The sequence below is a fragment of the Glycine soja genome, chromosome 10, assembly GCF_004193775.1.
Source record: "Glycine soja cultivar W05 chromosome 10, ASM419377v2, whole genome shotgun sequence".
Classification (NCBI taxonomy): Eukaryota; Viridiplantae; Streptophyta; class Magnoliopsida; order Fabales; family Fabaceae; genus Glycine; species Glycine soja.
This window is the reverse complement of record NC_041011.1, coordinates 19,107-35,828: the sequence shown is the minus strand read 5'-3', so window position 1 is coordinate 35,828 and position 16,722 is coordinate 19,107. Positions and strand designations below refer to the sequence as shown.

General features: G+C 33.9%; 1 protein-coding gene across 1 annotated transcript; it reads left to right on the top strand.

Annotated features, from left to right (window-relative positions):
* The first annotated feature begins 4,127 nt into the window (after positions 1 to 4,127).
* On the top strand, positions 4,128 to 14,698 carry LOC114371907 (DNA-binding protein SMUBP-2-like). The gene is made up of 7 exons (XM_028329226.1): positions 4,128 to 5,074; positions 5,298 to 5,606; positions 8,568 to 8,851; positions 10,883 to 11,914; positions 12,197 to 12,365; positions 13,178 to 13,335; positions 14,238 to 14,698. The coding sequence occupies exons 1-7, from the start codon at positions 4,420 to 4,422 to the stop codon at positions 14,478 to 14,480; spliced, it is 2,850 nt and encodes a 949-aa protein (XP_028185027.1). The 5' UTR covers positions 4,128 to 4,419; the 3' UTR covers positions 14,481 to 14,698.
* The last annotated feature ends 2,024 nt before the right edge of the window (positions 14,699 to 16,722 follow it).

Genomic DNA, 16,722 nt, shown 5'->3' with positions numbered 1-16,722 from the left:
GGTTATTTTTTTCGGTAACTTGGATCTGTGCTAATAAACATACAGATAGTCAATCTGTATAACCTATTTTTTTTAAAAAAAATAATGTTTTTTTTAGAAATTTAGTTATAGTTTTTTATAATACTTGTGTAAATATTATTAAATTAACTAGTTTATGCAAGTGTATAAAATATGAAAATTTAGATATAAATTTTCATATATATGCTTATGAATTTAAATATGATATATCACTATATGCAGTAAAAAAAATATTATAAAATTATGTGATAGTATATGTTAAAAAACATATTTATTGATATATCGACATACTTATGTAGTGTTGAAGATTTAAAAATGAATTTCAACACAGAAGTTGTTTAAAATAAATAGATTTATTTATAAATAATTAGAATTATGTATGATGTCGTTAGGGGTCGCTAGTTTGTCATTGAATTTTTGTTAATGTTTTGTTAAGATAAACGAAGATCACTAAATATATGACAACAAAATATCTGAAGAAGTTAATATGAATAATGACAATGGAGAGGAAGTTGTTGTGTTTGAAAATATTAATTATTCCGATGCCTTCAATACTTTTCAAGTATTGATGTAATTTTGTATTTTGTTAAAGTAAGTAAATGAATGTGCTTTGAAGATTAAATATGTATTATCTCTTTTATAGGTGTTTGTTACCCGTGATGACGTTTTGCATTGGGTTCACTCTATTGTGTATGATATTCGTTTTGTGGGGGTGATAATGAGGTCAAACACATATACTGAAAAGAGAGGAAAGACCTCATATGTTTTAATTGGTTATGAGAGGAGTGGAAAATATAGGACATACAAGACAAATTTAGTACAAACAGTTACTGGCAATAGAAAATATGAGTGTCCCTTTAAGCTGCGACCAAAACCAGTGTTAGGAGTTGAAGGGTGGATGGTGAAGTTAATATATGAGAGTCATAATCATGCATTGGCTAAGTCATTCGTTGGACATCCATATGTTGGTCGACTGACTAAGGATGAGAAGATTATTATTGGTGATATGACAAAGGCAATTGTCAAACCAAAGAATATTCTTTTAATATTGAAGGAGCATAATGTCACCAGTTGTACAACAATGAAGCAAGTATACAATGCAAGATATACATATCGTTCTTCTATAAGAGACAATAATAGTGAAATGCAACAACTACTGAAGCTTCTTGAATGCAATCAGTATATTTATTAGCATAGACTGAAGGATGAAGATGTTGTACGTGATATATTTTGGAGTCATTCTGATGCAATGAAATTAACCAATGCATGTAATTTGATATTTCTTATAGATAATACCTAAAAAACAAACATATACATATTGTCTTTACTTGACATTGTTGGTGTGACACCAACTGGGGTGGCATTTTTAGCTGCATTTGCCTATTTGGAGGGAGAACGTATAAATAATGTTCTTTGGGCTTTGAAATGATTTCAGGGTATTTTTCTGAGACGTTATCCAATCCCTCAAGTTATTGTTACCAACAGAGATTCAACATTGATGAATGCAGTGAAAACTGTTTTCCTTGAGGCAACTAACTTGTTGTGTCGGTTTCACATTGATAAGAATGTGAAGGAAAAATGTGAAACCCTTGTGGGTCAAAAAATGCATGGGATTATGTCACGAAAGCATAAGGGAGTCTGGTGGATTGTCCTTCTGAGCAAGTGTTCGATGAGTGCCTTATGAAGTTTGAAATTACTTGCTCACCATGACTAATGTTTGTTGACTATATCAAACAAACATGGTTGACTCCCCATAAACAAAGATTTGTTAAAGCTTGAACGAATAAGGTATCTAGGAAACACATCAACTAACAGGTGTGGAATTTGTAAATGTATATTGGTTTTAATAACAACACATCAATGGATAAATATAATTGTTTATGTTTACTTGTTTGTGTTTTTGAATTGCAGGATTGAATATGCATATTGGGCCTTAAAGAGACTAGTGTAGAATAGTCTTGGTGGCCTATGTAGTGTTTAAGAAACCATGAACAACATGATCACTCTGCAACACACTAAAATTAAGGCATATTTTGAGACAAACACACATGTGGTCAGAGATGCTTTTAAAGTTTGAACGTGTAAAATATGTTGACATTAACAGTTGTTGTTGTGGATGTATAATGAGAACTACTCATGGTCTTCCATGTGCATGTGAGCTAGCTAGATATGTTATTGGTAGCATACCACTTGACACAATCATAAGTTTTTCAGACCAAGGTTTATTTGAACTCAAAGTCAGCATAATCAAAGAGATGAAAACCATATCCAAACGGTTTGAAGAGCTTGATGTATGTGACAAAGTGACTCTAAAGAGTAAATTTTGGAAAATTGCCTACCCTGATCTAAATTCTATGTGTGCCCCTCCTAAAAAGATCAAAACAAAAGGTGATCAAAAGAAACAGATGATCAAACAACAAAGATCAACGAAGTGCGATCTGTCTTACCAGAGTATCTGGATGCATTACATTCTGTGCAAAATAGCAATTTTTCATTGAAATATTGTGCAACATAGTAAAATATATACATTATAAAAATTTGGAATTTTTGTTATTTAACAATTTTGTAAATAAAAAAACTTCGTACCCCATTGCCCAGAGGCTCTTCGCTATGCGAAGGTATGGGGGAGGGATGTTGTACGCAGCCTTACCCTTGCATATGCAAAGAGACTGTTTCCGGATTCGAACCTATGACCAACAAGTCACCAAGGCACAACTTTACCGCTGCACCAGGGCTCGCCATCCAATTTTGTAAATAACTAGTTTAAATATAAAAATTAATTAAAATAGTTATTTATAAAATAATTAAATAACAAAAAAATTACATTAATTTTTAAATAAATAAAATTCATAAATAAATTATTTATTAAATAAAAAATTATTAAAAATCAAGTTAAAAATAAACAAATATAGTTATTTATAAAATAATTAAATAAAAAAAATTAAAAATTAATTTTTAAATAAAAAAATTAATTGAATTAATAATTTATTTAAATAATAAAATAAATAAATGAAAATACAGATTGAGAATCCTTATAATCCATACAGATTACCAATCCATATGGATCATAGTGATTGACAATCCGTATTCGTATTGAGTATATGGATTAACAATCCGTATGAGTTTAACGCAACAAAAATTAAACTTTATGGGGAGATAGGTGTACTCTCGACGATGGGAAAATAGGAGGTGACAACACCAACAAGAATGGTAAAGATGAACAGAGGGATGAATGAAAGGGAGAGACTTGCAGAGTGCATCAAAGTAGATGGAAATTGAAACACGAGGGAGGGGATGCTGTATTTAAATTTTAAGTGAAGAGTAATTTTGTCAATTCACTTTAATTGTTAGGTGTAGAAGAAATTCTTTGAGTGCAGGAAGAATAAGTCATAAAGTGGTGGCAATTGTTTCATGCACCCTAATATAGAACGTAAAAATTTACGAGCTGAAATATATTCTGGAAAGTGTAATCCGTAATGTAAAATTATATTTTGAAATATACTTTTCTTAAGGTTAAAAAGGTGCAGAGAGAAAATAAGAGGGTGCAGGAAGCAATTACCTAAAAGGGTGTCTAAAGGTTAGGTCTAGAAGGCCCAAAATGTAAAAAAATAGAAAAGAAAAAAAGTAAATAAAAGTAATACTAAGAAGAAAGGTGGGCAAAATTTCGGGTTTTAAATTGGTCAATTTCATTTTTCAGAAATTAAGAGATAATATAATAAAAGAATCACACATGAAATAAAATTAATTCATTTAGTTTAGAACAAATAATCTTGAAAAGCTAAAAAGAAAAGAAAGTAAAGAAAAAAAGGCCGATTTAATCAAAGGCGATGATAAAATAAAATAATAGACAATTATACGTGTGGGCTGTACACAAAATATACGTGTTCACAATTTTAATTAATTTTGTTCATTTTTTTTTTGTATTAAAAGCATAGAAATACTTAATTTAAAAAATAATAGCCATTTGCTTGCGAAGATTAAATTGAACAGAAGAAGAGGAAAGGAACACGTCAGCAAGAAGTGGAAGGGCTAAAGGCCGCCACGCCACAAAATCGCAGAGCAGCCAATCAGAGTGGGAGCTGCGATCTTGGGTTGGCTACGTTGTGTTGTGTTGCGTTGCGTTGCGTTGTTGGTTACAATTTGTACTCTCATGGTTTCGCTTTCACTAAAAATCCCTTATTCCTCCATCCTTAATTAGTTTCTTCTCTTGTGTGTGTCTCATGACTCACATAATAATAATAAATGAAAAGAAAAATAGTAATTAAAATCACTTTCCTTCCTCGCCTCAAATGCAGTTCGCGGTTCAAATTCTCCACCATGGCATCTTGCCGCTTCTCGAATAAAAAACCACAAATCATTCCTCAATGACTAAGTAGTGAATTGCCGCAGTAAAGTAGAGTTATGGAAACAGCGCTCACTTGCTTCTTCTGTGGTAGACTCCCACCTGCAACTGCAAGTGAGCACTTTCGTTGTAATAATGCCTCCCCCTCTAGACACGTGCATTTCTCTTTGCCTCCTTCATTTGTTATTGGAACCCATAGGCTAATTCGAAACGCCACTAACACCAATGAAACTAAGGTGGTTTCCAGTACTAATGTCAAAAGTAGAAGAAGGAGAAGAAGAAGTGGCTTTGTTGACAAAACTTGTCAAACTCGGGAGGTGGAGGAGGGTATTCTTCATCAGAACGGAGACCCTATTGGGAAGAAGGATCTCGGGAAGAGTGTGATAAGGTGGATTCGTGATAGCATGAGGGCCATGGCGTCTGATTTAGCTGCGGCAGAGTTAGAGGGAGGAGAGGGAGAGTTTGAGTTGTGGGAGCTCATGGGACCTGGTCTCACTTTTATTATGCTGGCACAGCCATATCTCAATGCTGTTCCTATGCCCATTGGCCTTGAGGGTCTCTGCTTGAAGGCCTGCACGCACTATCCCACTCTTTTCGACCATTTTCAGAGAGAGCTTCGCCAAGTTCTCCGAGACCTGCAGCAGAGTAACTCCTTCATTCAGGACTGGCGTGACACCAAGTCTTGGAAACTACTTAAGGACCTCGCCAATTCAGGTTTCTTAAATTTGTTCATTAATCTTGTAATCTTATTTGTTAAGATGTTGCTGTGGATGTAAGCATGAGGTTCCCAACCACATTAAATTCGTTCATTGTTTCTATTTATGGTGTATCTCATATCTTTGATCCATGCTGTAAAAGAGGATTTTTTCTATCAGTTTTGTTATTTTATCGCAAAAGGTAGGGTCTTACATCTTACTATCTAACGGTTCATTTGCAGCTCAGCATAGGGCGGTTGTGAGAAAGATAACGCAACCCAAGAGTGTCCAAGGCGTTTTAGGAATGGACTTCGAAAAGGTCAAAGCATTACAGCACAGGATTGACGAATTCACCACCCATATGTCAGAACTACTCCGTATTGAAAGGGATGCTGAGTTGGAGTTTACTCAGGAGGAATTGGATGCTGTTCCTAAACCAGATGATACTTCTGATTCTTCAAAAACGATTGATTTCTTGGTTAGCCATAGCCAGCCTCAACAAGAACTCTGCGACACCATTTGTAATTTAAACGCTATCAGTACCTCTACAGGTCTTCTCCTTTTCCTCTTTTTGTTTCACTTATTCAGACAAATGCCATTGCATACACCAAGGTCCTGCATTGACTTTCCTTTATGTGTGCATTTGCTATAAAAGAAGTTGAATTTTTTACATGCTTATGAGTAATAATATGTGGTAAAGTACAGGAAATTCATTATATTTTAGACATGGACTATATCAAACATCATGGTGTGGAACACTCGCAATTTGTTTTCCAATCAATTCAGTTATTGAACTATATCTCCATTTTGAGGTTTGGGGTCCTAGCTGTAGTGCATCTACTTTGGAGTCCAAATATTTTGTTGATTTTATCGATGTTTACTCTAATGGTACTTGGTTGTTTTTAATGGAAAATCATTCTAAGTTGTTTCTCTCTTTCAAATGTTCTTATCATAAAATAAGACACAATTTGGTGTTCCAATTTGTAAAATGATTATGCTCGTCAATATTTGTCTTAGTCCTTTCAAACATTTATAGCTTCTCTTGACATTCATCACCAATGATTATGTGATCATACGTGTCAGAAAAATAGGGTTGTCAAATGCAAAAAATAGACAGCTTTATTAAAACCACTTGAACATTCACTTCATGGACATGTCTCTTTCTATTTGGGGGGAGTTATTCTTATTGCTTTGCTTACTACCTCATTATTAGATGCCCTTGTCTATCCTTGATTTGTAGTACTTTATTTACTGTGCTATTTCGTCATTAGTCTGCATTTGTTGGCATCCTTTATCTCTAGTCCTACCTATTTTGTTCATAACCTTAGACCTAGTGTTGATATACATTGTGCTTGGTCTCTAAAATGTCTTGGTTGCAATCAGTTCCGTAAGGATCATCATTGTTACTATCCTTCCATCTGCCAATATTATATCACAATTGGTGTCAACTTTTCTTAAGTTAGTTCCCTTCTTTGGGTCTCCTTCCTCCACTCAAGCCTATCTTTATAATCTTACTTCTTTGTCTTCATTTAGCCTGTCAGGTTAATCCCACTATAGATATCCCATGTTTAGGAACCACTGATTTGTATCTTTGTCTACAGCCCTCTACCTTCACCACCTAAGCCTATTCCACTTTCTATTGCTGATGACATCGCTACAAACTCTACCTTGAAGCCAACTCGTCTACCTGCTCTAGTCTTATCACCTAGTTAGACCTTTGTATTGTGCCTCAAAAAGATATACGATCTACTTGTAACCTGTCTCTTCAATATATTACTTCAATTATCATTTTCTTTCTTTGTTGCACTTCACTTGTCTTCCTTCCTCTTCCTCTAAGTTTATTCCTTAGACTACAAGTGAGGCTTTATCCCATCTTGGGTGGAGACTAGCTATGTTTAATGAAATGTGTGACTTTTGAGTAGTGATACTTGGGATCTTATTCCTCTTCCTCCCAGGAAGTCTATTGAGGTTTGCTCCAATGGTCGACTTGATTGTCTTAAGGCTTGTGTAATAGCCCAAGGGAATCTATAGGTTTTTGAATTAGATTAAGGGGACACCTTGCCAGTGGAGAAAATGGCTTCAGTTTGCTTGTTTTTGTCCATGGCTGTTACTCCAACTAGATATTCATGATCCAAGAATGCTTTTCTCCTTGGTGATCTTGACAATGAGGTTTATATGGAGAAACTTACTTGATTTGTTGCTCAAGGGGAGTCTATTGGACTAGTTTGTCATATCTATATACAATCCCTTAGGGTTTGGTTTGATTGATTTAGCATTATGGTTTTAACAGTTTAGTGGGCCATTGATTGTTATTTCATTAGAGAGAAGATTTAATCTGAAGTCATTACCACTCCTCCAATTCAAATGATTGCCTAGCAGATATTTTCACTAAGTCTTTGAAAGGTACTCAAATAAAATACATAGTGACAAGCTTGATGCATATGACCTATATGCTCCAGCTTGAGAGGGAGTGTCGATTGTTACTATGTGAATAATGTCTAGGTTCATTGCATAGGAATAACCAATGTAATTTCACTTTAGTAATTAGGATTTAGGATCATTGTACTCCCATAGTGTTCAGGTATTGCTGTTTAATAGTAGCTCAGTTTTCTATAAATGTGTCTTCTCTCTCTCTCTCTCTCTCTTAACGACAACTCTAATATTTATTCTCAATTTTATACTTAAATACATACTATCTTTGGACTCAAATATAAGCAAGTATGAATTACTTTCTCTTTATATAATGATACCATCCCAAAATACTCTTCAATTAATTGAGATTCTATTTCCAATGACTCTTTATTCCTGATATCAAGTTCCAATAAAGGACACTTTTTGGGAAAAAAAATTAAATGTGATTAGTAGAATTAAATGATATTGACTAATTTTCTTAATTAGCATAAAAATTAGTTAATTTTGCTTATACTTGAGTCCGGAGGGAGTACATTACATCTTTTATGACATATTGCTTTGTAAAATCTTTGTATTCAGTATTCACTTATTAATATCAATACTAAAAATTTAAGAATTTTACATATAATTATGGAGGAAGTAAGCAATGTTTAACATGAAATTCATTTATCCAAATTCCTTTTTGGTTAATTAATACATTGGTCAATATTTTATAATAGAGCCTTTAATGGATAGATAGATATTTTTCTTCACTGATTTACTGTATCTAATATTGGGTTAAACTATATATTACAGATATTAGAAAGTAGATACATGTGGAAGGTAGACTTAAACCTAGATGAACCTTGATTCATCTAGGTTTAGAATGTAAATCATAATTACAATGTGGTCTGTTGGATGTCTATACTCTAAGTCATAAACCCTAATTCAAAAATCTATATGATGTATAAGAATTTGGTCTTAACTGATGGAATGCATGAATAGGTTGCTAATTATATTAATTCAGTCTTTGTAACTTAAAGAGCCTCTTCAGTAAGAATGAGTAGCTAAGTCCACTCTGTCTGATATGGTCATATACTCATATTTCATTGTGTAAACAGGACTTGGGGGAATGCATTTGGTGTTATTCAAGGTTGAAGGGAACCACCGGTTACCACCAACCACTCTTTCACCTGGAGACATGGTTTGTGTGAGAACATATGACAGCATGGGTGCAATTACAACTTCTTGCATACAAGGATTTGTGAACAGTTTTGGGGATGATGGCTATAGTATTACAGTTGCTTTAGAGTCACGCCATGGTGATCCTACATTCTCTAAACTATTTGGGAAGAGTGTGCGCATTGACCGTATTCAAGGACTGGCTGATACACTTACTTATGAGGTATTGTAATCTATCGTGTGATTTCTTGCATGAGTGTTGCTAACAATACACTATTTAACACACTCTTTTGTTGGTTAAAATTGATTGAAAACTACAAAATCAGGAGAGACTCATCACATAAGAAGTGGAGCTCACAAAAATTTGTGATTTCCAATAAATTTTAGCCAATAATAGAGTGTGTTCAAGTGGAATTTTTTCTCTTGAATTTATCCAAAACTTTTGTGAAAAAATTGTGAAAGGGTTCCATGAATTATATAAATGTTGAAACTAAGAAATTTTGTGTGGCCCCAAATCAGGTTGTAACGAGTGTGTACTATTTGTGTTTAGTCAAGTACAGTAAAGTAAAATCAATGGTATCTAAGGAAAAAGAAGAAATCTATGGTCAACTATTAATTAGTTAATTCAACTATTTTGATTAGGAATGTGAACAAGTCCAACCATTATAAGCATATTTACTATAAACTGTCAATATGCATTTTCCTTTCATAATCCAAGAGTCTAAACTATTAAACACAAACTTTACTGCTAGAAAGTTGATGTTACATGTTGACAGTTGACAAGATAGAAAAACTATCCCTTCTGACTTCTGAGCACTTTTATCATAAGGACTTTGCTCTCTTTATCTGCTTGGCTGTGGACAGTAACTGATTCTAGTTTTCCTATTTATATTACATTAGTCTTCCCCGGGGTTATGCAAAAATCATGTACATCTCCTTTTATTTTAGAAATTCTATGAGCTACTTGTTAAATTTTAGACGTGTTATAGCAGTCATCTCTACCTTGCCAAGGTGCTCTAGGGTTAAGGAAATGCTGATGTCATGTACAAACAATATTTATGTATTCTGTTCTAATATATATATTGATCTCTCATCATACATGAGTGTGTATTGAACCTTCACATTTTGTTTGAAACAAACAATAAGGATTGAACTGGAGAATTCTAGTGGATTTAATCTTGTCAATATTTCTGTTAATAATTGGGAAGCATGTGTTTGTGGTAAGATATAAAAAGACGGTGTATGTAGCTTTTAGTCATGATTTCATGATTAAAAAGTGTATGTGATTTATTATTTTTCTTTTCCTGAAGAAATTGTATTTGGTTACTTCAAAGTAGCACGTTGACTGCATTGTGATCAGGCTATATGTCCTTTTGACCATGAAATAACTTGTAAATGCTGTTCTATGTTAGTTACTTTTGTTGAATACATGAAAAATATCTTATAATATCTTGATCGTGTCTTAATATTAATTTAAAATGTCTTAGATGATCTCTTGGGATTGAATTTCATATTTCCTTGGATTTTCATCATTTATTTCCTCATTTAATTCAGATTATGAGTCTACTATTATATAAAGGTCAGTGCTATATATTTTGTGATGCATCATGCCATATATAATCAAATATTAATTTCAGAATACTCAATTTCTATTCTCTCCTTTTCCTTCCTCAATACCTTAAGTCCTATAATTTCAACAACTATATTTTATATCGGATAATTTGTAGCTTGCAGCTACTGTTAATTTTTGCTTTTTGTTTGTTTTGCATCACCCTATTCTGTTAATAAAACACAGATCAGCATCTTTTTTATTTTTGCTTTATATCCTTTTGTCTTCCACGGTGAAAAGCAGTACTAGTAGTCCTTCATGAACTTCTTTATGACTTATCTCTTCACATCTCTTGTGGTCTATGAATGTGAATAACTTAACTATTATATCTTGATCAGTTGAATATGTAGTAATGAATTCAGTTACCATTTTGTTGGGTAAAATATATCATGTGATTACATCATTCTGCCACTTGCTATTGAAAGGACAGGCATAGGGATATGTTAAAAAGGGTTAACTAGTTAACTGCCCAGCACCTACTTTTTCTTCTAAAAAATAATTTTGCATTCTTGTGATCAGTTCTAAACAGGTTGACATAATTTGACTGTGATGGTTCTGTTTGTTGATTTCATTGAAATTTTACTCCTTAGCTCACTGATTTTATATGTAAATACACATCTTTTAATAAGCTTATGACTTTTCCAGCGCAACTGTGAAGCTTTAATGCTGCTTCAGAAGAATGGTTTACGAAAGAAGAATCCTTCAATTTCTGTTGTTGCTACACTGTTTGGAGATGGGGAAGATGTTGCATGGCTTGAGAAAAATCATTTGGCTGACTGGGCAGAAGAAAAATTGGATGGAAGATTAGGAAATGAAACCTTTGATGATTCTCAGTGGAGAGCAATTGCAATGGGTTTGAATAAAAAGAGGCCTGTATTGGTTATCCAAGGCCCTCCTGGTACAGGCAAGACTGGTTTGCTCAAGCAACTTATAGCATGTGCTGTTCAGCAAGGTGAAAGGGTTCTTGTTACAGCACCTACTAATGCAGCTGTTGATAACATGGTAGAAAAGCTTTCAAATGTTGGATTAAATATAGTGCGGGTTGGAAATCCAGCTCGTATATCAAAAACAGTGGGATCAAAGTCTTTGGAAGAAATTGTAAATGCTAAGCTTGCAAGTTTTCGAGAAGAGTATGAGAGGAAGAAGTCAGATCTAAGAAAAGATCTAAGACATTGTTTAAGGGATGATTCACTAGCTTCAGGCATACGCCAACTTCTGAAGCAACTGGGAAGGTCACTGAAGAAAAAGGAAAAGCAGACCGTAATTGAAGTTCTGTCTAGTGCTCAAGTTGTGGTTGCCACTAATACTGGAGCAGCTGACCCTTTGGTTCGAAGGCTAGATACCTTTGATTTGGTTGTCATAGATGAAGCGGGACAGGCAATTGAACCCTCTTGCTGGATTCCTATATTGCAGGGAAAGCGCTGCATTCTTGCTGGTGATCAATGCCAACTTGCTCCTGTCATATTATCTAGAAAGGCCTTAGAAGTTGGTCTAGGAATATCTCTACTGGAGAGAGCTGCAACTTTGCATGAAGGGATTCTCACCACTAGGTTAACAACACAATACCGTATGAATGATGCAATTGCTAGTTGGGCTTCAAAGGAGATGTACGGAGGATTATTGAAGTCCTCTGAGACTGTCTTTTCTCATCTTCTAGTAGACTCTCCTTTTGTTAAGGTATTATGCCCATCAATGATGTCTCCATTTTCATTTAACTGAAGGTTTCTATTTACATCTTATCTTAATTAAAGTATCTCAGTCCTTATTCCTGTTATTAGTTTTATATTGCTGGTCCTTAATTTGAGACCTTAGCGTTTGTCATATATGGTGTTACCTATTCTTTTGGCTCAGGGATGTATGTGATTATATATTGATCTTTATCTCTATTTCTCCATTTACTTTTTATTATTATTAATTCTTGTTACATGAATGGAACGTTTGACCTTGCTGTTGTTGCAGCCTACTTGGATAACACAATGCCCGCTGCTATTGCTAGATACTAGAATGCCATATGGAAGTCTGTCAGTTGGTTGTGAAGAGCATCTAGACCCGGCTGGAACAGGCTCACTTTATAATGAAGGAGAAGCTGAGATAGTTTTGCAGCATGTATTTTCCTTAATCTATGCCGGTAATCATATTTGACTCTTAAAAGGTTTTCCTTTTGGCAACATAAAAGTGATAAAACATTGTCCCTTGTGAATGTTTTGTGGTATTATTAACAAGAAATTGTAAGAACAAAACAAAATGACAAAAGACTGAAGGATAAAACAGGCAGACATTGTCACCAGCCCCCAAGCCCAAATACTATAGTGAATGGACTCACTTGGCCATGTTTGGCAGTGGCACCACTGACACCTTAAGGTGGAACCAGTGTAGCCATGTTAGACCATGTTTGGTGTCCATACCTTGGTGCATTCGTCTGTTCTTTTCATAGGCCAAAATCTGATTTTACAAGTTATTGTGACAGGGAGTTGTAGTGTTTAGCTTTGATACTACTAATCTGTGTTTCTCATCTGCTTTAAACTGTGAGCAGTGAGATTCTCGCATCTTATACATTTAAGCAATTGAAAGCATGATGAATCATTACTATTAATTTTGTTATCATATTTTTGCAATGCAAGTTCTCAGTCTTTCAAAGTCTTGTCACCTTGCTTTGTGTTTGCTGATGTAAGATTTCTGGTTAATTAATTTGAATCTGAAATGTGGGCGTTCACCTCACCATATGCTATTATAGTGCAATCTCCTTAATATATATTTGAGTATAGTATTATCAATCCAAGAAAAAAGAAAAAAGATATTACTGCATATCATTTTTTTGTTATCATACTTTTGCAAAATAAGTTCTGTCTTTCGACGTTTTGAAATCTTGTGATGCAACTTATTTGCCATTTGTGTTTGCTGATGCAAGATTTTCCTTGTTAATTTGAATCGGAAATGCAGGTGTTAGCCCAACAGCTATTGCAGTGCAATCCCCTTATGTTGCTCAAGTACAACTTTTGAGGGACAAGCTTGATGAATTTCCAGAAGCAGCAGGTACTGAGGTTGCAACCATTGACAGTTTTCAAGGTCGGGAAGCTGATGCAGTAATTTTATCCATGGTATGTTCCGAATCTAATCTTTTAAGTTTTGATCCATCATTTCAACAAATTTCTGGTTGATAAATAAATAAATTTATTACTTAATTAAAAAATAAATGTTTGCGAAACGCCAATAAGGTATCATCTCCGGATAACATAAGCAAGTTCAAATATTATCAGAATACTACCTTAAGTTAAGTTGAAGCCAGTCAAATGAAGCCCCTTCCATCCTATTTCAATTGAAGGTGTCATTTAGTCATCATAGTTTATTTTGATCACCACTTTGAAAGAATGGTTTTAATTTCTCATGTACCCCCTTATGCAAGAAATTTTTGGGCTTGAAACATGAACATAGACCCACTTTACCTAAGAGTCAATTTTTTAATTTTATTATGATTACGAAAAATAGGGATAACAAGGATCAAACATTTAATCACTTGGTCTATAGAAACTTCGATTATATTTCAATAACCAACATTTTCTGAAGGTTAAAGTTGTCTAGGTTTTTGTACTCCTTAAACATTGATAGTCTCTATGTTTGCTTCCATGATGTCCTCTTCTAATTTACAATGTCTAATTTTTATAATTAACTTTGCAATTGGTTGGTTATGTAAAATTAGTTAATGTTTGACGAGATAGCATGATCAATATCAATTACTACTCGTTTGATTATGGAACCATCAAATCCTGAGATACGTGATCCATCTAGTATATTGGGCCTGTTTAGATACAAGAGCTTTCGAGAGTTTTTCTATTGTTTTTTTTCAGTAAAAAGGCTCTCAAGTTGTCAAAAGGACTTTTAGTCTTGTATCTAAGACTTATCCTGATTTTGAATAACACTTTGTTGAAATATTTATCTAGTACTGGTCTTCCATATGAACTGACATATTTTTCCCTTTTTTAAAATAATAATAATAAAACAGGTACGATCAAACACATTGGGAGCTGTTGGATTCCTTGGGGATAGCAGAAGAATCAATGTTGCCATCACAAGAGCACGCAAACATTTAGCTTTGGTCTGTGACAGCTCGACTATATGCCACAATACCTTCTTAGCAAGGCTTCTGCGTCATATTAGACACTTTGGTAGGGTGAAGCATGCAGAACCAGGTAGTTTTGGAGGATATGGACTTGGGATGAATCCAATATTACCTTCCATTAATTAGTGTGCAACAGTAGCACGAAACAAGTTCCTATTTAATCCAATATTACTTGGAGGATATGGACTTGGGATGGATAGGTTTTTTCTTTAAACTTGTATAGTTGTATAGCAATTCATAAATTCAAAATTGTGTAGCGTATCAAGTACGTACAGAAAAGTTCATTGAAACCCCAAGATTGGTATATGACGTGATACATTTAATGCATGTTTGGTTTCACAATTGATTTTGAGTCTAAATATTTCGTATCAGTATAAATTGTAAAAAAAAATTGAAAAGTAAATTTGTAATTTTATTTATTCGAAAAATAAAAGCATTAAAGTAATAATAATAATAATATTTATAAGCTTACCTTAAAAGAAAAATAAAATAAAATGAAAAAGGTAATTTTTTTAAAAAGTAATACTTTTAATAAAGAAAAAAGGTATATAATAATTTTTGTATGTTTCACATTTTACTCTTATTTGAAGGCTTGATCATGTTATCCATTGCATTGTCTTTTTTTTTTTTTTTTTTATCACATATCAATAGAATATTTAACTTTATCTTATACCACATAATGGTTCATGTTAAATAATATCTAACATAATCAATATTTTTTACTTAACTCAACTTACAATTCAAAATGTTGAATAAGAAAAATAAAAATCAAACTAATAAAAAAACACGATCATACAACTTTCAAATGTCTATATATGTTAATATTGCGTTCAGTCTCGTTTAGGGAGTACATTTACAAGAATGAAATTCAAAGGAATTGACAAAGGACTCCCAATGTGGAACATGTGGTTTAATTTGATGCAAAGCAAAAAATCTTATTAGGACTCGACATGCCGCAATCCTCTTGAAAGAACTTCAGAAACGCGGTCACAAGTGATGCATGACTATTGTCAGCTTGTGCCGTAAGACGTTAAGAAAAAAAATGAAATGCCTAATGATAAAAAATAAAAATAAATTAAAAAATATAAAAATTTTCACAAAGGAAAAAACAATGAAAAAAGAGACTAAGTTATGTATGAAAAAAATAGTATAACATTTTTTGAAAAAAAAAATTGAATTTTAAAATAACTTATGAAAACATTTTACTATTCTTTGTAAACTGATCTAAAAACAATCCCGCTTCGATTTTCACGACTCCCTCCAACGGCTCCAAGACTCAATACAATACTTCGTTCATTTCTTGAGTTTTCGCTTATTCACTCGAGCTTTTTAGTTTTAGATCTCGTTCCCCCTCACCACATAACACCCTGTCGTTCCCTTCACTGTGCCAACCGTGGTTCTTAGCAGCATCACCAGCTGCTCTTCTCCCTCAGCTGCTCTGTCTCCGGCGTTGACATTGGAGGAGGGACTTGAGAAACTGAAGGAGGCTCTCCAAATCTTGAATTCTCCTTCCCCTTCTTCCCCTACTGGATTCCTTAGGTTTCAGGTGGCGCTCCCTCCCAGTCCTAAGACCTTCACTTTGTTTTGCTCCCAACCCCACTCCTCCTCGGTCTTTCCTCTCATTTATGTTTCCAAGAACGACGCCGACTCTAAATCACTCTATGTCAATTTGGATGATAATGTGAGTCACCGGAAAGAAAGGTTCTTTTTGGTTTTTCATACCTCAGGTAAAGGTTCAACAATCTTATTGCCATTACTTTAATAACTTTAAATACTATTTCTTTAGCCGCTCCCAGATTGAGTTAGATGAGCTGGAAAGTGTTTCCATTCTGTCAATGACCCTTGCATGGGATGAATTTTCCTTCTCTACTTTTCAAGAAGCCCATTATTCACTTCAAGATTCTCTAGACCAGGTGCCTGACATGCCTTTTTGATATCTTTTCTGTTTTTGTTGTTTTATTTACCATCATTCCCTGCTTCTATCATTTTTCATGTAATTTGGAATATTTAAAGTTAAATGGTCAATTCTTTTTTGTATCAGTTTTTACACCTTTGTGAATGAAAAAAAGGGAATCTTTCATTATGGTTTGGTTGGGCCTTTCTCTTTGTTTCCTATAATCTAGAGGATCCTTATCTTCTTCTTGGGTTCTGAAAAAATAAAAACATCAACTCCCTCCTGTATTCATGCTTGGTGTTGGTTATGTGTCATGTCTGGTCTACTATTGACACATGTAAATCCAAATGCACTAGAGCTGCCCTCAAAAAACTCAATTTGGTGGTATAAGCTCATTTCTTTCCTAATAATATGTAAGTTTTACTTGCAACTAGTTGTTACTTCCCTGAATTCCTTGTCCAAAAGTCAATGATG